The following is a 22,603-nucleotide window of genomic DNA, read 5'->3' on the forward strand; positions in this document are numbered from 1 at the left end:
TCTGAGACATTCAATGTTTAATCAGTTAGAGAGGACTTCCGGTTGGGCTATCAAGGGTTCCCCCTGCTCTGACACACCCGCATGCACTCTGCAGATAATTACTATCTGTTGCTTGATTAGCTGAATGGGTTGTGTTAGAGCAGGGAGAGTGGTGAAATGAGCACAGCTGTGGGTTTTTCGTAAGCAGGGCTGAGAAACACTGATCTAAAAGAAAAGAGACTGACCAGGGACAGTGATGGTCCATTCTCCGGACACAGTGACCGCAGCGACTGCAGTGGTGGGACCTCTTTGGCCTCAGCATGTTACATTTATTGCACATCTCCCATCGGTCGCGCTCTGAAACACAAACACGGATGCTTCAGGTTCACTGGTTGCATGCTCAAATACGAATACAGAGGATCGAGCTTATCGGTCATATTCAGAAATATACAGGTCTTATTGGTCACATTCACAATTACACAGCTCTCACTGGTCATGTTCCAAGTCACAAACATAGACACTTCATGCTTATTGATCGGTGGCTGACACCAATGAGCTCCAATTGGTCGTCTGTTGGCATGGAGAGACAGAGGTGGAAGCTTAAAGTTATGAACGAGTACCTGATGAGTGAAAACTTTCACTGCTCCTCAGACTTACACTCCACAATGAGCTCAAAACACTATATCACAGCACTGTTTAAAAACACTAAACTAAATAATACAGTATTTTAAGTTTTTAAGTTTTTTAAAACCCAAACATACTTTCCTCATAATTATTTGTCTCGAGGACTTCCTCACATTAGCTTGTGCTACTTCGCATTTAAAACATGACACTCAAGGTTGGAAGCCAAATGTCTCACCCTTCTAGTAGAACTTAACCTTTGCAAGCCAACTCAAGCCACGAGTTGGGACAACAGTTGTCAAAGATACCTGAGGCGGCAAGGTAAACAGGTGAGTATTAAGCCCTTGTCGTCAACAATGCAGAAACATGGTCATGACAGTTCCATGGTAATCTGCCAGTGCGTAATCCAGTCTAATAACATGGAACTGTCCGTGTGAGTGGGAACTTGTCAAGCGAGGCAAAATGGTAGGACAGGTTCTTTTTCCGGGTGTCTGACAAAAGTGAAGTTGTTGGGGTTTTTTTTGGTGGGGAAGCCCCCATCAAAATACTATAAATCTATACCCTTACATTGACTCATCATTTAAAACCATCATCACAAAGGATCTTCCTCATATCCATCCATTTAAACTTATAGGACAAGAGAATACAATAAAGCAAACATCTAAAACTCACCAAGTTAGCATTGCTCTTACACTACTGTTTTTGAGTCAGTGATACTCCAAGTCTGTGTATTAGCTGCAAGTGGAAAGAAAAGATCACTATTTTTCTTCTTTAAGCTGAGCTCAGGAAGAAGAAAGGGACGAAAGTGTCGTCTCAGAATAGCCCTGCATTTACTAGCATTTCTCTTTCCCTCAAAAGAGTTACAGAGGTAAAATAACCACAGCACAAAAAGACAACCCTTGCGACAAGCGACAGAGACAGAGACATGAGAACCCTTCACCATGGGAAACACTCAGGTTTGTAGTTCAGTTTCAATGTTCACCAACACATGTACTTTTCCTCTGGTTGAGAGCTCGCTGAATGTTGATTCAGCTAACCATGTGACCTTCCTTTGCACTGGTAGGTGGACCACAACCTGTGCATCCTCAACTCCTTTGCTTGCATGAATGCACATTCAAGAGGTTTACACACTGCCACCCAGGCTTCAGTATCCCTCTCTGATGGCCTTGACGTCGTGTCCTTCAAGAACCGGTTTGCTTGCGCTATCAATACATATTTGCAATGATCTGACTTGGACCTTTTCAACTTGCATCAGTAACGGACACATGGACGCCGTGGTCATGGAGCACAGCCTCGTGCCTATAGCTGACATTTCTATGCCAACCTGATAACGCCTTAGCCTCTGTTGTCCACGAAACATTGGCCAGTTGGGCAGTCTTTTCACTGAAGATCCTGGCAGTTACACTCCAACAATCCTTCATCCGTCAAAGCCACTGAGATCTCTTCTTCTTGCCATGGTGGCCAAAATGATGGGCGAAGGTGTCAGGGTTCTTTATACACGACTCAAAGCAAGACTGCGTGGTTACCATAGGAACCACACCTTGCGTGAAAATATTTTCTTTCAGTATATTTTACATTATATTTATAGTAAATTTTAAATTTTGACTGATAAAGTCAACTGATTCCCACACTCTCGACAAACAGAAGAAGACTCCCTTATCTAGAACTATACAGTAAAATGGACACGGCACTTATGACAGTTTTTTTGGTGGTGGTGATGGTGGTGGGGAAGGGAGTTGCAATTAGAAGGATCAGTTATGTCTCTTTAGATCAGTTAATGGGAAGCTTAGCCAGATCTTCTGTATCTCTTTGGATCAGATCAAGGCAAGCACAGGTGGTGGATCTGCTCTGTCTTTATAGATTATTTTAACGAGAGAACCTCCAGACAAACAATAGGTGTGAACAACCAATGTCTAGACGCGCGCAAACACTTCGTACAAAGTCTAATTTCACACACTTCCAGAGCAAAGCTAACCTTCAGCTATGCTAGCTGGACACCTTGGCTGCTCTCGCAGGTAATTTACCGAAAAGGCGTGACCTTGACAAAGCCTCACATAAAGACAATAACTTTAGGGAAGGTTTGTTAATCCATTAAGATAAGTGGATCACCGCTAATCCGGCCGGTGTCTAGCTTTCCTCAATCAGCTCGCGGTTAACGCGCTTGGCGCCAGGCTATTCTCTGTCCAGGCAGGAAAGGTGGCAAGCCACTCTCTGTTTCCATTAATGAAGCCTTAGTCTAAGACACAAACAAAACAGAGACCTACCGAGCCGTCAGAGCACAGATTCCCCTACGAGAAATCCTCCCCTGGCAGAGAAGACTGGGGATCTGGTGCATGGCTACCTCACACCAGAGGTGACATCGGGACAAACGCCACCAGAGGTGACATCAGGACAAACACCACCTGAGATGGAAAAATCTAAAAATATATTGTCTTTGTCTTTAAAAGAGGTGTCTGAGTTCACCAAGAAGGTGTGTGACCACTGCTAATATTTCTGTCTGTCATTCTGCCAAACATACTATTCAGAACCATAGACAATACACACTCACTGGCTATTTTATTAGAAACACTAACCTTATAGGTAACCTATATAGGTGTACTATTAAAAACTAGTCTTGTTGCCATGCATGATTTGTCAGCCACCTTCTACCCTGTTACCCCATTTGTCAGTGCTCAGTTTACTACCACAGGACCACTGTTGACTGGATACTGTTTGGGTGCCAGACCATTCTCAACACAGTAGTGACACTGACGTGATAGTGGGTGACATGCTGGTACGAGTGTATCAGACACAGCAGCTTGTTGGGGGTTTTTACACACATCAGCGTCACTGCTGGGTTGAGAGTGGTCCGGCACCCAAAAATATCCAGCTAACAGCAGTCCTGTGGTCATAAACTGACCATTAATTAACAGGGCAGAGAACACTTAACACAAGTACTGCGTGGCAATAGATGGGCCATAGTCTCCAACTGTACACCAGCAAGGTTTACCTACAAGGTAGGTGTTTTTTAATAAAGTTCATTTAATGGTTATAAATATTAATCACATAACCACTTTAAACACAACACTATTTGGAGAATGCACTACCTGTGACAACGGTTTCACCTGCCTCAAGCTTATTTTTCATACAATTCCTTTCTTTACGGTGCATTCTTCTACCTTCTGTGCATAATTCAGATTTCTTGCTCAATGCATACAGCGAAATTCAGCCCATTTCATTACGACAATAATCACCCATTGCTGACAGTTACCAAGGTTTATCCATGTCAGATTTACATGTTATATAAGTATCTGTTATATAAGTAACTATAATTACAGGATCTTAATTCTTGAATCAAGAGCACAAATTCTGTGTATGAGCCTCTTTGTGTTATAAAGGGCACTAGAAGAAGGAGAAGAAGAAGAAGAAGAAGAAGAAGAAGAAGAAGAAGAAGAAGAAGAAGAAGAGGAAGCAGAAAAAGGGGAGGAAGGAGAAGAACTTTATTGGTCAAACACACACTGGAGCAGTGAGCAGTGAAATGCACCCTCTACATTTAACCCATCCTATACACCAGTGAGCACACACACACTAGAGCAGTGAGCACACACACACACACACTAGAGCAGTGAGGACACACACACACACTAACAGCTAGGAGCAGTGAGCAGCCCCAGCCATCCAGGGACCTCCAGGTATTTTTGCCAGTGCCTCAGTCAAGGTCATTGACAGGAGTATTAATCCTAGTATACAATCCTTTGATGGTGTGAGGAAACCAATGCGCCCGGAGGAAACCCACACAAACACAGGGAGAACATGCAAACTCCACACAGAAAGGACCCGGGGTGGCCAGGATTCGAACCCAGGGCCTTCTTGCTGTGAGGCAACAGTGAGCCACCATGAGTTCTTCCATCACACTAGGTCAGTGTGAGGGAAGAACTCTACATGGATCTAAATGTAGCTGAAAAACTGGCTCATTTTAAAGGCCAGTCCATTCTTCCACATCCATATAAGGTCACTGTACTTCAGATTTGACACTGTGTGTCCAACAAAATACTTGTGCTCTACCTCCCTCTAGTGGACAATTCAAATCATTACACTGAAGTGAGTATTCGGGGGGGCAGCTTCCACTTCCAAGATATTTGGACCGAAAATATTAGACAATTACAAAATAAACAAATTAGTTTATTTATACCCAATTTGTAAATTAGATGTTTAATTCACATTATGACAGTTCTTCTTATACAGCAAAGTTGTCAATAACATAGTGCAACGGTAACGAGACTGCCTCCTGCTGGCAATTGTGTGCAAGCACAACACAGTACTAAAGGTTTCTCCAACAATGTAGTTTTTGATATTTATAACAACAGAAAGAAAAACTGACCAATCATGTCACTCAAGAGTCTAAGCAGTGGCTGTTTATAAAGGACAAACATGAATAACTACTTACAACATGCTACACCCTACAAACAGGATGCCACTTACAATGCAGTGGTCTGTGACTCAGTATCGCTCATCCAACATAGTATGACCTCAGTGACCTCCACACAATCCATATAGAAACATTTTCACTGTCCACTCAGGACTCGCGATGTTCATGTCCTGTGTCAGCATGTAAAAAAAGAGACAGGCAAGCACAGAAAGGAAGAGAAGAGGAAAAGAAGACAGGAAGACAGACAGAGAGATGGACAGACAGAAAGAAAGAAAGAAAGAAAGAAAGAAAGAAAGAAAGAAAGAAAGAAATGGGTGTTTACCTGAGTGGGGGATTTCTGGGTCCTGAGGGAGTCGGCCAGGGTCTGCTGTGGAAGCCCTTATCAGTGCTGACACACAGAAGAGTGACGCTAAGAAGTAACCTGGAACACAGACAGAGGGAGAGAGAGAGAGAGAGAGAGAGAGAGAGAGAGAGAGTTAGAGAGATTGTTATGTTTGCTACACTCACAGGGGAAGTAGAAAAGACAAAAGATATGGGAAAGAAAACACAATGACTGTGTGACTGAAGATCCCATTCTTAAAGCATTTTGCAAATGCCATTCAATCTCAATGGAACACATGTTGAAACTGCAACATGATCCACACTGGCAGTTTAGTGAGTACAGACAGAGCAGAACTGCTTGTTGTCTAGGAACACTGATGTTTTGCTGGTTTTGCTGTTTTGTGACATTCAAACAGAATGAACCTAGTGACAGCATTTAGTCTTCCTCCTCTTGTTTTGTTTAATTTGTAGACAGCGTGGGGTTGTGAGAAGTTTCAAAATTTTTCCCATTGCTTTGGAATATCAAACACAATGCACAAAACTGGGCTTTGTTCCTTTGCTTCGCTCAGTCAGATGTACAAGACATATTCACTGTGCTCTTCACATATTTTGATATTGAGCAGAAAAAGTCAAGTGACTGTTTACTTTGCATAAGAATGAATGAAAGGTATGTGTTTCACCATACTATACAGTTACAAGATAAAACGGTGAATATATGTTGCAAACAGATTAAAATAACGAGGTTCTACAGGTGAAACCAGGAAATATACAGGCAGTTTCATTTATTGTTAATGGATTAGCAAAGGCATTAAACAGACTACAAGATCTGGTCTTTCCTCAGTTCACATGACACTGTTGGAAAAGAATACTTAAAAAAAAAAAACAATACTGAGTTAAAAAGAACTGCTAAGGAAATAAAAATAGGAAAATAAATTCCTCAGCCTGTGATCAAGATAACCACAAAATGTCACAGAGAGTTTAAAAGAAAAGAAAGAAAAGGAAGTGTGGTTACCGTGGAAATCTTTGCTCACTTTACACCGCAAGATAAAGAGAGTTGAGGGTTCAGCCAAGAATGATGACTAATTACGTTCACGTTCTCTGGAAGATTCAGAGGTGTTAATAAGTCTCAAATGATCTATAATCAGTCAGTGACAATATTTATCAACCCAGACACCAGCCTTGGCACACACAGCTGTGCTTCAGTTACTGAAAGGAAAAAGAGGAAGTCTACTTGCATTTCCAACCAATAAACTGCATCTGTGTCTACAGCTCGGAGGCCCTGTTTACACTTTGCATCAAGATCCGATTTTGGTGATCCGATCACAAGTGGACAACTCTAAGTACGTCCGTTTACACCTGGCTTTAGAATCTGTGTCTCGAGTGACCACTTGGGATCGGATGTCACTTCCCCGCTCTATATGCAAATAAACAAGTAAATCATTTTCAACACGTTACCCCTTTCATTGAATTTCAGTTTTGCTTTTTTGATTGGAAATAGTGTTTATGACATGTGAGATGCTGGACAAATGTGGTGATCACTGATCGCTGTTTTGGGACATTAGGGCACATTAAGCCACGTTGTTTCCTTATAATGGGCGTCAATGGAGAGGAAAACACTTAACGTGAGATAATGACCATACTCCTAGGATTTCGATTTTGATTTTTTGACAGGAGGAGGCGTTTCTGACAAGAGATGTCTGAGAGAAATTTGGTGATCACCGATGAGTTCGTACCTCCGCGTAAGCAGAGGACGTCAGTTGAGTAGGTTGTCGTTCAATGTGGTGGAGTTTGCGTTCGTGTTTACACTGCTGTAAGAATGTGGTCATATGCGGTCCAGACCACCTCCGAATGTGGTCTGAGTGATTGCATCTCGATGCGACCTCAATACGCATTGGATGCGTTTACACCTGTACTTTTGAGCTGTCCACTTTTGATCGGATGACCGAAATCGGATCTTAATGCAAGGTGTAAACAGGGCCAGAGGGACGACTGTCCACGGTGGGTGTGTCCAGTTCTTCTAATGGAGGAATAGGTGAATGACTACTGTGCATGTTTAAATTATGATGGAGATGAGCAAAAAATAAGTTGTAGTGTTGAAAACCTCACATCAGGTCAAACCCACATCTGAATCCATCCTAAGCACAATGTAAGAATATTTCACAAATCAGAAGCAAATATAAAGTGTGTTTCAACAGACTACAAACGGTAAAAGCTTATCAAAGTAGACCATGGCCAGGTCAGTTTATGGAGAGCCATTAGGGGCAATAAAGCCATTCAAAGCCAAAGTGAGGGAGCTGGAGTGACACGCACGTCACGACAGCTCTACATCACGGGTCTTAAAATGAGTCACAGAGCATGGAAAAAGAGTGCTGTGGTCAGGACCTTAACACACAGAGAGTCAACGGAGCCAGACTTCAGGGGTGACATATCAACATACCCTCCAAACCAACTCTTCACATTTGATCTTTTGAGGAAATCTCGTCAGAGCAGAAACGAAACATGAATTCTGATCACTTACAATGTGAGCGACTCGCGTTGGAATGCGGTGATACAAGAAGCCCAAGTCTGATGTCTAACACCAGCACATCACTTAACGGTGGCTTCAAAATATTCACAGATACTCTGTAAGATTATATCCTGTAATGTTTGTAAAAAGTGTGTCGGATACATAGGAGAGGCAGCCAAGACTAAGCAGTGTGAAATATGACATGAGAATGCCATACATAGCATTCAAGACACATGCTGACCCACGGAAAAGAATTGTAGTTGCAGAGCGGTTTCATATATTTCTCTACAGGAAGACATTTGTGTCAAGACCTGATCACAAAACCACCGGATATCTCAAATCCATGTCCTCAGATTTGCTCCAGGGTCCTTCATTCAAATCTTTATTATTTCAGGTCTGTTAAGGTAGCCACTGTTATTAGACAAACTTAAAATTTTACCATCTATGTGAGAGATATGCAAAAAATCACATAAAATAATAGCAGTTCGAGAAGCCTCACTGTAACATCAGCCTTGAATGACTTGTAGCACTTAAACAATTAGCATCCTTCCGTTTAGTCTTATTTGTTTAATACAAATCAGTTGTGTTACCGGTTGAAGACTAGCAATGTGTTTAAAAGAAGAAAAAAAAACAGTGGTCCATACTTCCCAGTCTATTGAACAAACAACTAACCTCATACTCTTTAAACTGTGTACAACAGCATGTAAACAGAATGCAAACTAACTGGTCGAACAGTGGCCTCTCTCAAAGGCAGCAGCAGAGTCACGGCCATTCATTTTCCTGCTCCGCACAATGATTCATTCACAAGAGTGGAGATAAGGAGCCTCTTTATGCATGAAACGCATAGCGAACGCCCAACTATCTGGTTGGCTAACAAACCTGTCTGACAGATACTTGACCCAATTAGATAAGAGCTCTTTCTGTCTTAACTATCACACACATCTGACTTTAGATCAGCATTAGATCAGAGCAGTGGTCCTCTGCTACTGCTCCAACCAGATCCTCAGAGAAAAAACAGCTTAAGTCAAATTGACGTACAAGTTAATTGATTATTTCATTTCTAATGGAACATGGATTTTTTATGGATTTTTATAAATATATATAAATAAATGTATAAATAAATATATATACATGTACATTGTCTGTATATATTGCTCACCACTGTCTATAATGCTGTACATACTGTAAGACATGGCATCACTTGCTTCAGTATTCACTTATACCTGCACTTATCTCTAAATAATACTATGCTTTTGCACTTCTGGTTAGATGCTACTGCATTTCATTGGCTTTGTACCTGCACAATGACTATAAAGTTGAATCTAATCTGATCTAATATGTATACCTAGCACTGAAGCCAGGGAGGCAGATCTACATCTCACACTAAACCCAGTCTGAAAATGTGATGGACCGCGTCAGAGGTCTACAGAAAAATAACTCGGTACATGAGAGTAACAAACGGAATAAATCTTTATGGCCTACCAAGATAAGGAGGGAGTCTCTGTGTGAGGGAAAACAAATGAGTGAGAGATTAAAAACACGGACGGAGGGCTGGAGAACTGAAGACAACTAACAAATGAACGAACAAACAAACATAATGAATGAATGGATGAATGGATGAATGAATGGATGGATGGATGTATGGATTAACAGATGGATGGACTGATGGATGAATGGTGGATGAATAGATGGATGGATGGATGGACAGACAAATGAATAAATGGTAGATGGACAGATGTATGGATAGATGGATAGATAAATGACAGAATCACCAAATAAAAGAAAAAAAGCAGAACCAAACTATCAGCGTTTACTTACAGAGAACAGGGACTCCTGAGATGTGGCCCTCGTTGTAGTGAGGGAGCAGCACGAGTTTTGGGATGAAGTAGGTGTTGTAAAGCCAGACGAAGACCACCATGCTGATACAGAACCAGCCCATGGGGTCCACCACAAAGTGTAGTCGCACCTTCATACCTGCCGGGGGAAAAAGGAAGACAAAACAATGAAACTACTCTCTCAAAGAACTGGAAGCATGACTCGAAACTGAAGGTTTACTGGCACAGTCTGACATTTCAAGTGGCCTACGCATGAAGAGTCGAACACAATTTAATATGGAATTTATCGATCTGCTTGTGAGGAGAGGACAAAAATATCAGCTGGTGCATTAGCATTCACTTCCATTGGATTTGTGTTTGAGTGAGAGCTTACGACACTTCTGGGCTTAGACCAAACGGTCCACCTATAAAAGCACTGGCTAATAATCAATACCCATACTGCTCCAGTCCCTGACGGCCTCTGCTTTTCCTTCCGGTCCAGGACGTCTTTCAAATTTGTGAATGCTATTCAGTACAATTAGACTAAGCTGCGTTTGCAATTTACAAGTGGGCATATTTTAATTACGTCCTTATTAAAGCTGTCAAATAATCATATATAACTTTTCTTTTCTTTTTTTTCCTAGCTAATGTGATAGCTTCTATTACTTTGTTTATTATTTTGTTATTAAAAGACCTTAATTGTAATTAACTGTGCTTACAAACAAAGTGGTCCAACTTAGTCCTAATTAAAAATGTTTCCATTTAATTAACAGTGTACTAAGTTGTAGGTGTCATGTTTTTAACGTAAAAAGGGACAAGACCACAAAAACAAACTCCATCAGATATGTTTTATTTCTGTTGTTCACTGGTGTTAGCGTCCACACTCAAACAGAGCAGTTCTTCCTTTCCTAGTATACACTGACGCTTGCTAACAACAGCATCGTCCAAATATTTTGATCATAAACATGTTTTGATGATAAATACTTTAAACTTGAAGTACTGAAGTGGAAACTAAATTTGACATTCAGACCCTCAAAACAGGGATGAAGAGATCAAAAATAGGTTATTCAAAGACAACCCTGGTAGTTCTATCAAAATTTTCCAAAGCTGATCGGTTTCACTATTCATCTAGCCACCTTAAGGCAGTGCAGTCAGAGTTAACACAGTTATGGGAAGCTGTGAGCATTTATGAGTGTTGTAAAGAATGCTTTACTCTCATTTGATGGGGCGGTCTCATGTTGTATTTCCATTTTATTTCTTTTTGTATTTCTATTCTATTTCTGCGTTAAAATTCACCCGCTCAGTCACCTAGGCGACGCTTCCTCACACAACTTCTTTACCTGTTAATCCATCTCATTTTAATCTCAAAACTTAACAAGTTAACTTTGATACCAAACGATGTGTTAAGGGCATTAATATATTTATATCCTGATGTTGGGATACTCTTAGAGGATATTTCCCTTTAGAGAAAAAAAGGGGGCCAGTTTCAACCTGAATAACAGACTGTTCTCTTAAAGTTTTAGGTGTCAGGATAAAAAGAGATTATCCTGGCAAGAACATATTACCAACACATCCTTCACACCTTCAGATGATCTTGTTCAGACAGAATGAAGACACCTCAACAAATGTCAACATTCTCAAGTCATTATGCACTAAACCATTTGTACTCTGATCAAGAAGGCGTATGTTTTATCAATTCTACATGTTAATTCTAGCAAGACGTGAATCTCTATGTATAAATGCATGATCTGTTATGTTTTTTATATATATATTATGTCTAATATTAATCTAAGGACCTATAAGTCTGCCCTATAAGTCTGCGTCATTACACCCTTAAATATATATGTCCCTTCACTATGGAATATTCTACATCTTGCATTAAAAGCAGCATTAAATATATTTAATTCAAAGCTTAGAAAAATCCTTAATAGTCCTTAAAGCACAACACTATTTTAGTTTCTTATCCAGTACCCAACACATCTGACTCTGTTTGTCTGCCACTTCCCTCACCACAGACGAGTTGCAACAGATGCACTGGACCATGGGGGAAATGTACAGCACGACTCTAACACGGGAACTGGGGCTCATTGCTGAAGCTGAATAATAAATGTTTCTTAATTTAAAAGTTCCTTATTTGCATGGGCTGCAGTTGCAAAACTCTAGGGCTGTATATGCCCCTGGGTGTCAGAAGTGCCTAAACGAGTGATTTACCTCTTTCTCTTGTTTTCCCTTCAGCGTGTAGAAATCAGTTGCATTGCACTTGCTGCTGCCATGGAGACCTGAGAATAAACAAATTAAACAGACACACAATTCATAGTGATTCAAGATGCATGAGTGTTTACGTGTTTATGACACACTACTTTAAATGGGCAACACTGAGACACATTAAGAGAAAGCTGAGTTCTCTTAATGTAGCTCTCCACCTTCCTCTTTGTTCAGCTCTCACTGTTTCCATCGCTCTTTCCCTCCATTTACACAAGTCCACGTTTTAAACTGCTCTCTAATGAACACACACTTGTTCAACTGCTATAGGCTCTTCATTTTACTCTTCTCATTTAATGCTGCAAAACTGACCAATCATGCCCCATTTTCGAGAATTTTCCATCCATGCTTATTAACCATCTGTTGCACATGCATTATTCACATATTATTATATTATATCATCATTACTATGCATCCGTTCCGTGTCTCATAATTAAAACAATCACCCTGTTATAACATCCGTTCCATTGTTCCATTCATTCTGTCATCTTTTCATCCACTATTTCATTCGTCCAATGCTCTATCCATGCTGTCATACTTTTTAATCGATAGAAACACTTTCTTAAACTACACTTCACTCTAAAACTACAAAAAAAGAAAAAGCCTCATTTCCTCATTACCATACTTCCACTCAATCATCCCTTGCTGTTATCTGCTGGAAGAAACAGGATGCTCACTAACAAACTCTTTATGACAACTGTTCACATTACCACAAGCCTGCTTTCAAGAACAATAACAACACAACACAGCCCAGCTTTCTATTTTTTTCTTTCTTTTCTAGTGTGTAATCCATCCTCCTCGTATCTCCATCCACTCTTCTATCTGTCCATTCACACTGCTGTGCTTTTCAATCCACTCTAGTCCCTCTACTATCTCTTATACTCATACTCACTCTGGTACAAATCTTAATCTGTCTTCCACAAAACATACAGGCCGCCTATGACACCAAACGCAGGTACCTTTCCCTAAAACGGGCACACACGCAGCCGACCACATATCATACGACCATGTTCTTCTCCCCACCACGAGCACACACGCTACACACCACATATGATACCACTTGCACGCCCTTTTCACTGTCACGATTTTCAATTCGCTATCCATCCATGTTATTTTGAGCACGGTTATGCAAATCCACGAAAAGGATACCAGTACCATTCTAAGATTTAGTGCTACTTGTAAACTTCGTGTTTAACGACGAGAGCCTTGGTTTTTCCGAGCCAAGTTAAGGTTCGCTCAGAAACTTCCAATTCAGTGTCAAAGTGTTACACTCCAGCATACCAAGCGCGAAAGAGTGAAATTGCAGTGTTTGGCTATGTTTTACTGTACAAATACTCTGTTGCTAAAGAAGACACTTGCTCACTGATTCATGATAGCGATAGTTGCATGTTCTGGCATCCAGAAGAAAAGGGTGGAGGTTGAAAAAAACGTTGGTCAACACGCGCCTGCCAAGACGAGAGAAACCAGCATCTCCTGAATCAGTGCTGCCTGTTGAGTAATCCGTGTCACTCCTACGCCCCTCTTCCTTGACATATTAAAGCAGCTAGGGTGATATTAATTAGACCAAGCTAAACGTCGTAACTCGTCATTCAAGCAAGGCAATGTGTCTTTCTTCGGGCTACACGTATGACTATAAATAAACCGTAAAAAAATGCTGCCCTGAGCTTACAGAGGAACAGTTCGCGGTGACTCAGTATGTACTAGCCTTTACATTATCTCCATAGCAAGAACGCAGACAAAGCGAAAAACATGTAGTTCTCGTAGATTTTTCTAAAATGCTGCACCCAGTGTTACGCTGTTGTAGACAAAAACTGACCTTGTAAAACGTTGAGAAATTCTTACTCATATTAAGGTTGACAGCTATGAATCTATCCACAGCTGCGTGTTCCCAAAACCTTACGTTTGTTTGTGCTAACGTTTTAAGTCAACTCTGCAATAATCAACGTTACAAGAGAAACAGTGAAGTCATATCCGAAATTAATAAAATCAGCTTCCAGAAATAAATACTTACGCGTTGCCAGCGAAGCGTAAAAGAGCTTGTCTACTTGTTTGATCTCCAATGTGTTCTGAGAGCTCTCTTCCGGACTGGAGACAGCAAATCACGTCAGAAACGTGAAAGTGTGAGACTTTTACACTGAATACAGCACTCCATACAACGAGCGCCCTATCGCTTATTATTGAAAAAAATGCGTGCTTAAAGGACAGTGGTATTTTTGTATGTTATTAGATTACTATGATCAGATACTCAGTAGGTGATTTATTATTTTGTAACAGGTTGGATGGCCCAGTGGGAGCACCCCCCTGCTCCCACACCACCAACTAACAACTCACACACACACACACACCCATGTACACTTCCCAAAAGGCATTGCTGCAGGATGCCTTATCCATAAGTGTGACGTTTCTAATCCTATAGGTCTATGTTATTGAGTTATCTTCCGTCTCTCCCTGATACAATTGACTTCTTACAACTGTGTATGCAATAATGACTAAATACATCTTTAAATTTTATGCAGCGGTCTGAGTTTATTCAGACAGGGTTTTCTTACGTTTTTCACAATACACAGGTTAACAGGGGGGGTGCGTTTTGGTCATTTTGCAAACATGGGGGATAGCATCCTCCCTCAAATGACCTACTGCAGATACTACTATGATCTGGTACTCAGTGTTTAATTTGCATTTGTGAACCATTTGGCCATTGTCTGAACAGGAATACTTTCCACGTGTTATGTGATAATGTTCCAGTTAGTTGTAGTATCTTGTGTTTATGCTTTGGAAGCTGGTCATGCAATTTTACTTTTTGTCAAAATAAAGGACTAGATGAGAAAAGTAGATTAACTGATAAAACAGATGTTTGAAAATCTATTTATTAGCTACTTGCTTGGTATGGATTTTGCATAAATTTATTAGCTACTTGCTCGGTATGGATTTTGCATAAAATTCATATTAATGAATTTCTAAATAATAACAAATACATGCACAAACAAGCAGACCCAAAAGTAAATTAAATATATGACCAAGCTGCATCTATTAATTTTAAGTGTTGTCTTTTGTTTTACCAACCTTTATATATTGATTTATATACTGATGATAACCTTAAACTAAATGTTCGTCTTTTGGGGGCATATGAACCCATTATAAACCTTCACTTTGGCATTTCTTCTCTCCTCTGACTTCTTGATTTTTTCATCACAAACTTTCACCTAAGTCTACATCAATTTACTATTCTGTCATCTGATGTGGTTGCATCAACAGTGAATTTTCAAACATGAATAGGGCCTATAAAAGTATTTCTTGCCATAGTAATATTGTCTATACCGTGTATAATTTTGATGACACCATTCTCATGTTCTCACATGTAAGCTGGGATGAAGCAATAACATTTACCACTGGTTCATTATGGGGGGGTAAAGTTATTTTCAGAGTAGAACATAGCACATTGATATACTCACTGGTTTTCAACATACTGGGGAAAAAATGTCTGTTGAAGTAATGTATATAGAAAAAAATGTTAATGTTTTACCTACAAGATAGCAGTTATCAAAATGGGCCCTTGTTAACATCTGTGGGCCTTTAGATGTATAGCAGCACTTGTCATTTACGGTATAGTGCTGTGTTGGATCTGGTCAGTAGAGCCTCAGAGACCTCAGTCACTAAAGCTTGTATATGAGTACTGTTTAAGTCACTTCAGTCACTAAAGCCTGTATATGAGTACTGTTTAAGTCACTTCAGTCACTGAAGCCTGTATATGAGTAGGCCTACTGTTTAAGTCACTTCAGTCACTAAAGCCTGCATATGAGTACTGTTTAAGTCACTTGAGTCACTAAAGCCTGCATATGAGTACTGTTTAAGTCACTTCAGTCACTGAAGCCTGCATATGAGTACTGTTTAAGTCACTTCAGTCACTAAAGCCTGCATATGAGTACTGTTTAAGTCACTTCAGTCACTGAAGCCTGCATATGAGTACTGTTTAAGTCACTTCAGTCACTAAAGCCTGTATATAAGTACTGTTTAAGTCACTTCAGTCACTAAAGCCTGCATATGAGTACTGTTTAAGTCACTTCAGTCACTAAAGCCTGCATATGAGTACTGTTTAAGTCACTTCAGTCACTAAAGCCTGTATATAAGTACTGTTTAAGTCACTTCAGTCACTAAAGCCTGTATATGAGTAGGCCTACTGTTTAAGTCACTTCAGTCACTAAAGCCTGTATATGAGTACTATTTAAGCAGATCAGTGTCAACTCTCAGGATGCACTATCTCGGATCCAGAAGCCGGATCCCATCCGACAAGCTCTAAGGATGTCTCCTAGCAACATTCTCTGAACTAGCTGGAGAAAATGGCCAGTCACTGAGGACTGACAGACCAGTCAGTGAGAGACTTCAGTCCTTTTTGTGTTGACTGATATAACTTATTTTCAAGCATGGTCAAGTTTTGAAATGAAAAGATCAGTTAAGGAAAACACCACTCAGTATTATGTTGTGCAGAAAACATGATGTGAAAATATGTTTTGTTTTTATTTTGTTTTGTTTTGTGCTGTTTGGTAGGTTAGTTTTTGGCAAAAATGTCATTTGAAAATGCAGCATGTAATTAGGAAATGAAAACGAAATCCTAACACTTTATTGTGAAAAAGGTCATCACAAATAAGATTTCATAATAATAAGGTCTACATTCTTTAATCATCTCAAAATAAAACAATAATGTATTGATTAAATTATTTACCAATTTACTCACTGTTTTATGCATTTATTTATAAAAATCCAGTCTTTGCATATGCAATGAACTGACTAATAAAATTTGTTTTTTAACTCCCTACCAAAGATTCTCCGATCTGATTTGGCAAAAAATAGAGCGTTCACTTTTGAATGCTGACCTTTTAACTTTTATTTATAATCTTTTATTTTGTTTTGACTTCTTGAATTTGACTTCCTGAGGGGAAGCTTTTATTTTGAAAGAGAAGTCCCCTACAGCCATTTCGGCAAGTGTCTGTAGTGCTCGATAGCTTCACAGTTTACACTGTCGTGGCATACGAACCGCAAGACGGTGGAGAGCAACAACAATAATTTATAATAGTGAACTCCTTTACGCAACTTATTGATTTCAAGTTTACGTCATGCCTTAAGGTATTCTGTTTTGAGATAACAAGCTCTCGCAGTCATAAACCAACCCCGGTGAAGGTGAGACAATGTCGACCCATCGTTCATCATCGCTGATAATAGATGGAGGGATATCGTTGTCTTTTCGGGAAGAGCTGGCAACAACAATTCACGGGGCTTTTGAAATTGCGGTTGAAATTGTTGTGTTAGAAATCACCAAACTGGTCGATCAGGCTCTAGGAGATGTCCACGAACAGATGAGTGAGACATTACGCGAAAACAAGTCTCTTAAGTTGCTTTTGAAAGCTGCTGAGCAAAAGCTCGAGTCACTCTCTGGTAGTGTAAAGTGTGAAAGTTCGGGGCAACTAACGACCGTCGAGTCCAGCAGTGAGTCCTGTCGCCACCAGCATAGCCGTGAGGACAGTGACGGGTCAAAATCCGACCAAGAGACGAAGCAGAATAAAGAAAACTCGTCCTCCCTGAACAAAGCAGACGAGGGACTCGAGGAGAATTTCATTCACGAGGCGGAGACGTGTTCTGAAAGACTGAATGAATCTTTCGATGAGATTCGCGAAGATGGCCGGGTGTGTTCGTATGATATAAACGCTACTCATGAAGGTGTGGCGTTTCATTTCAAAGCAATGCATCTCGAAACACTGAACTGTCAATTTGTGCTTTCCACTAAAACAAACCATACTTACTGTATCATTGCACCTTTTTAATTTAAAATGTTTAAATTGCCTAACCAGTTTCTCATGTGTTTGTGTCAAGTTTCCTTTTCAACGGCATTAAGATCAATGTCAGTTAAACGTTTTATAGATACACAAAGAAACACAATGTAATGTATACATTTTTCAGTTATAATTTAACATGTGCCCAAACATATTCCTGTTTGTTTTATTTGTTGTACCTCACAGATCCAAAACAGGATTCCTCCAGCTCGTTTTCTGACAGCCAGATGAATCCAGGAAGCGTTGATAGTGAACCAGACGCCGAAGGTGACGATGACGAGACGCCGGTTCAGCCGAAAGCAGAACATTTCCATGTGAAGGAGGAGAGGTCAGATCTGGAATTGGGTCAAGGTGCTGGAGCAGAGGCTGGTCCCAGTCCAGGCTGTAGTTTTGACTCTGCAGCTGACGATGAGTTTGGGTCAGACAGTCTTGCTCTGGCTCAGTCGAAGATGCTGGAGGACTGGAGACCTGACCCCCAGCCTAAGGAGAATGAGACAGATCCACAGCAGCCAGGACCTAGTCACACTCTGGGTAAAAGACACACACTATTAGGACATGGTCACACTCTGGGTAAAAGACACACACTGTCAGGACATAGTCACACTCTGAGTAGAAGACCTACACTGTCAGGACATAGCCACACTCTGGGTAAAAGACCTACACTGCCAGGACATAGCCACACTCTGCGTAAAAGACACACACTGTCAGGACATAGTTACACTCTGGGTAAAAGACACACACTGTCAGGACATAGCCACACTCTGGATAAAAGACCTACACTGTCAGGACATAGCCACACTCTGGATAAAAGACACACACTGTCAGGACATAGTCACACTCTGGATAAAAGACCTACACTGTCAGGACATAGTCACACTCTGGGTAAAAGACACACACTGTCAGGACATAGCCACACTCTGGGTAAAAGACACACACTGTCAGGACATAGCCACACTTTGGGTAAAAGACCTGCACTGTCAGGACATAGCCACACTCTGGGTAAAAGACACACACTGTCAGGACATAGCCACACTCTGGGTAAAAGACACACACTGTCAGGACATAGCCACACTCTGGGTAAAAGACCTACACTGTCAGGACATAGCCACACTCTGGGTAAAAGACCTACACTACGCTTCTTACACTGACAACTGTCCAGGCCCTGAACAGGTTCACTCAGTGTGTTTCTGTGTCTTCGATGACTGAAAACTGTTAATGGAAGACTGAAGGCCAACCATACCCTTTTTAGTGACTGTATATAAACTGGAAACTGCCTTAAAGAAAAATGTATATGGATACCATTCATACCAGCCAATGAGTTGGTAAAATGATGGTTGTATACAAGGGGTGTGCGATATTGACAAAAAATGATATCTCAATAATTTCTGGGAATTTATCAATTAACGATAAGTAGATGATATTTTGCACCCTTCAAAATGTGTTTGTAAAAGTCTTATATTGTACTAGCTCACTCTTGTTAATAGGATATTAATTGTTGCTTACTAATGATATTAATGGATACAACATATTTAAGGAAAACAGGTCTTATTTATTGTGGACCTGTCTTTAACAGCAACTCATTTCCGACATAGTTTGCAGATTGCCATCTTTTGAGCAACATCTGTCTTTTCAAAGTCAAACCACCTCCATGCGAGTGAGGATGATCCATGTCTAGCGATTAAAACTAACGACGCAGATTGCGAGGCTGGTGGTGTCTGTATTTTGTCTCCTGGCGCTGTTTGTTCACCCATTTTTCACTTAAGTCACGCATTTTAGGCAGCTATGCTAGCTTAACTTGTGGTGGGGTGACTATGTACGCCTGCGCTAGCACACTGCATGCACTCTCAATGCACACGCGCGGTAGTCTGTCCTACCAAGCCACAAGACACAGTGAATGCATGGACTCTCAAGGAGTGTTTTTGATTGGCTTTTGCAAAGTGAGTGACATACTCATTAATGTCAGCTCTCGCATCGTTAAAACAACAATTACGATATTATCGTAGACAATATATATCGCACACCACTATTGTACACCAACAGCTTGTTATCTGTTTAAGTGTCTCTGTTTCATAACCAAATGCCTGTGTCATCTACCAAATGAATTAAAAAATAAAAAGTTGCAGAGTTTAACAGATTAACAGCAAATGTTTTGTGAGAGCTTTAGCTATAAAAGCCTTTATAAAGCTCCATCGTTCAGCCAGACACAAGTCGAAGATTGACGATATTGTTTGTATTTCGAGTGGCTGTCATGGCTTTTTTGTTTTCTATTGAACTCATCACAGAAGAGAATGGCAGCTATAGCCAAACTTACTGTGGTTTTCCACAATATGCAGGAAAATAGAAAATGTATCCACGTTTTAAAATAAGCTCTGTGAAATATGATAAATGTCATATAGATTTATTTAACATAAAGAATATGTGCATATTCACACTTAGATTATGTAATTGGCCCGTTTGGTTCCTCACCTTTGCTCTCTCTTTGTTCTTTGTTCAGAAACCTCCGATTTAAGCTCCTCTATTGGAGGCCTTCCTGTGTTTCCCGCCCCTTTTCCAGGACTCTGCCAATCAGGAGACAGGACTGCTCTCTCCCATCCCTCACCTCAACATTACAATGTTCACATTCGGACAAACTTTACTCCTAACATGCATGTCTGTAAAATCTGTGGCCAATCCTTCCACAGACAGAGTGATTTAAAAAGGCACCACAGCCAACAACACAGGTCTGGTCCAGCCAACCAGAACCCTTTCTCCGGATCCATCAGGACCCCAAAACGACAGATGTTCCCCCCCGGCCAGAGTCCATACCACTGCACGGAGTGCGGGCGGGATTTCAACCGCATGGAGAACCTGAAAACGCATCTGCGGATCCATACAGGGGAACGTCCGTACAGTTGCTCCGTGTGCGGCGTCCGATTCCGCCACTCGGGGGCGCTGACACGCCATTTCCGCATCCACACGGGGGAAAAGCCGTACGTGTGCGGAGAGTGCGGGAAAACGTTCCGGAACTGCGGTGGCCTTCGGCTGCACCAGAGATCCCACAACAGGGAAAGAGGAGAGATGTTTTAAAAAGAGGACGGCCGTGTCAGGTTTTGGACAGCTTCGCCGTTCGGTTGTGTTAGTGGTGTTTCGCTTAGAACGCGTTTGTCGTGTTGTAGAGCTCGTTAGACGAGGCTAGTGAGTGCACAATGACACACACGTAAAGGGCTAATCAAAACCGGCTCAAAACCACTGCTGAACACTCAAGCTGTTGGGGTTATATTTGGATACCTGTCTTGCTTAAACCATTAGGTACCTGAAAATCAAAGATGTGGCAGTTTCTTATGTGAGAATATAGTCAGCTGTTTGGTCTGATTCTCTGAATGTCATTAAAGTGCTAAATGGTTCCATGCCGTACCAGTGGTCCATAACAATATTTCATTTATTTATTAAGTGCTTTTTACACATGAACCTCAAATCCTTTTGGTTTGACTTCTCTCTTTTTGGAAACCTTAACTTATTCAGAATAAGCTTATACAGATTTAAATGTCTTTTTTTTTTTCAACTTTGTGGACATATTTTATTTGGGACATACTGCATTTCAGGCTGAAAAAAACAGCAACGCAATAATCTCTGAAGAATAATCTTTCTTTGTTATGACTAGTCGTATTAACCAATGTTCAGTGTGTTATGTTTTCATTGCATTAAAAAGCTTTCAGTGTTTGAAACCTAAGACATTGGCAAATTCCTTAATTCATACGCTCAAATATGTTCACTCTCTCAAATCACCTTAAATCGTATTTGGTGGCTCTTTGCTTCATGCGGGGTTCCCTCCTGCCGGTTTCAGAGAAAACGCCAAACAGCGGGGAGTGGGATCGAATGCTCTTATCCCTCAGAATGGTGTCTATGTCTTTTTTTCTCAGTTACATTCACACATCTGCCCAGGCTTAGGAACTCATTCACAGGACACTGACTCCCATAATCCCCCACCCCCACACATACACACACACACTCCATTACCACCATGTGAGATTAATTTTTTAATTTTTATTTTCTCTCAGTATTATAAGTCTCTGTGTGTATCTCTGTGGGGATCAAGCGATCAAACACCAGATGTTACCTTTTCTGTTCTGTTTTCTTTTCTGCTCACTCTCCCTGAATAATTTAGTTAACATAATGGGTTTAAGGAAAAAAGAAGAAAGAAAGAAATCAGTATTTTATTTGCTTTTACTGTTTGGTGTTTAGGTGATGAGGTTTTAGAGGACTGCAAACGGTCATGACTCTAGGCTCTAGAAATGGTTCTAGACAAAGTCATCAGTGTACAGTGCGCTGAAAAACTAACACTGCATTTATGAAAAACGAAGGAGGTCACTGTCAAATCTAAATTTTAGGAATTATTCATAAAACAAACTGTTGCTTTAACTTGAGTCTCCTAACACTTCATCTTGGAGTCTGCTCTCTTAGTCTCTTAAGGTCTACAATAGGGTCACAAAAAACCTGAATCCTAAAGATTTCTTTAAAATACCCCTCATATACCTCTCGTAAAAATAGTCTCATGTCTTTTTTCCAGAGCTGGTTAAGCACGCAAGCCCAACGCATGCGCCATTCGTACTAGTTACAACATTATTGAATGCAGTTGTAATGCAGTTTTTTTTCTTGCGCTACCTTTGATCTTATTTGTGAGACCTCCAACTTTTAAAGGCGACCTCTGTGCAGAAACAGAACCTTCGTTCAAATGGTTCTCATAACTGAGGCATCTGTCACCACGTTGACAGTTTAATTACAGCAAACGATGTGGTGCACCAGACCCAGAGCGTTCTGAAGACTCTGGGTGCATTTTTAAGCTACACTGAAGGCACTGGAAGCACACTGAAGGCACTGGATGTGGGTT

General features: G+C 40.7%; 2 protein-coding genes across 2 annotated transcripts in view; one reads left to right on the plus strand and one right to left on the minus strand.

Annotated features, from left to right (window-relative positions):
* Positions 1–13,947, minus strand: part of zdhhc21 (zDHHC palmitoyltransferase 21) — a 22,783-nt gene extending 8,836 nt beyond the window's left edge. The window contains exons 1-5 of the mRNA XM_030780859.1: positions 13,923–13,947; positions 11,861–11,928; positions 9,654–9,809; positions 5,331–5,429; positions 225–336 (exon numbers count right to left, since the gene is read on the minus strand). Of these exons, the coding sequence (XP_030636719.1) occupies positions 225–336; positions 5,331–5,429; positions 9,654–9,807 (365 nt within the window). The 5' untranslated portion in view covers positions 9,808–9,809; positions 11,861–11,928; positions 13,923–13,947. The remainder of the gene's footprint in view (positions 1–224; positions 337–5,330; positions 5,430–9,653; positions 9,810–11,860; positions 11,929–13,922) is intronic.
* Positions 13,948–16,964: 3,017 nt separating this feature from the next.
* LOC115816160 (zinc finger and SCAN domain-containing protein 21-like) lies at positions 16,965–21,263 on the plus strand. The gene is made up of 3 exons (XM_030779128.1): positions 16,965–17,623; positions 17,923–18,267; positions 20,231–21,263. The coding sequence occupies exons 1-3, from the start codon at positions 17,095–17,097 to the stop codon at positions 20,800–20,802; spliced, it is 1,446 nt and encodes a 481-aa protein (XP_030634988.1). The 5' UTR covers positions 16,965–17,094; the 3' UTR covers positions 20,803–21,263.
* The last annotated feature ends 1,340 nt before the right edge of the window (positions 21,264–22,603 follow it).

This window comes from Chanos chanos, chromosome 7, assembly GCF_902362185.1.
Source record: "Chanos chanos chromosome 7, fChaCha1.1, whole genome shotgun sequence".
NCBI lineage: Eukaryota > Metazoa > Chordata > Actinopteri > Gonorynchiformes > Chanidae > Chanos > Chanos chanos.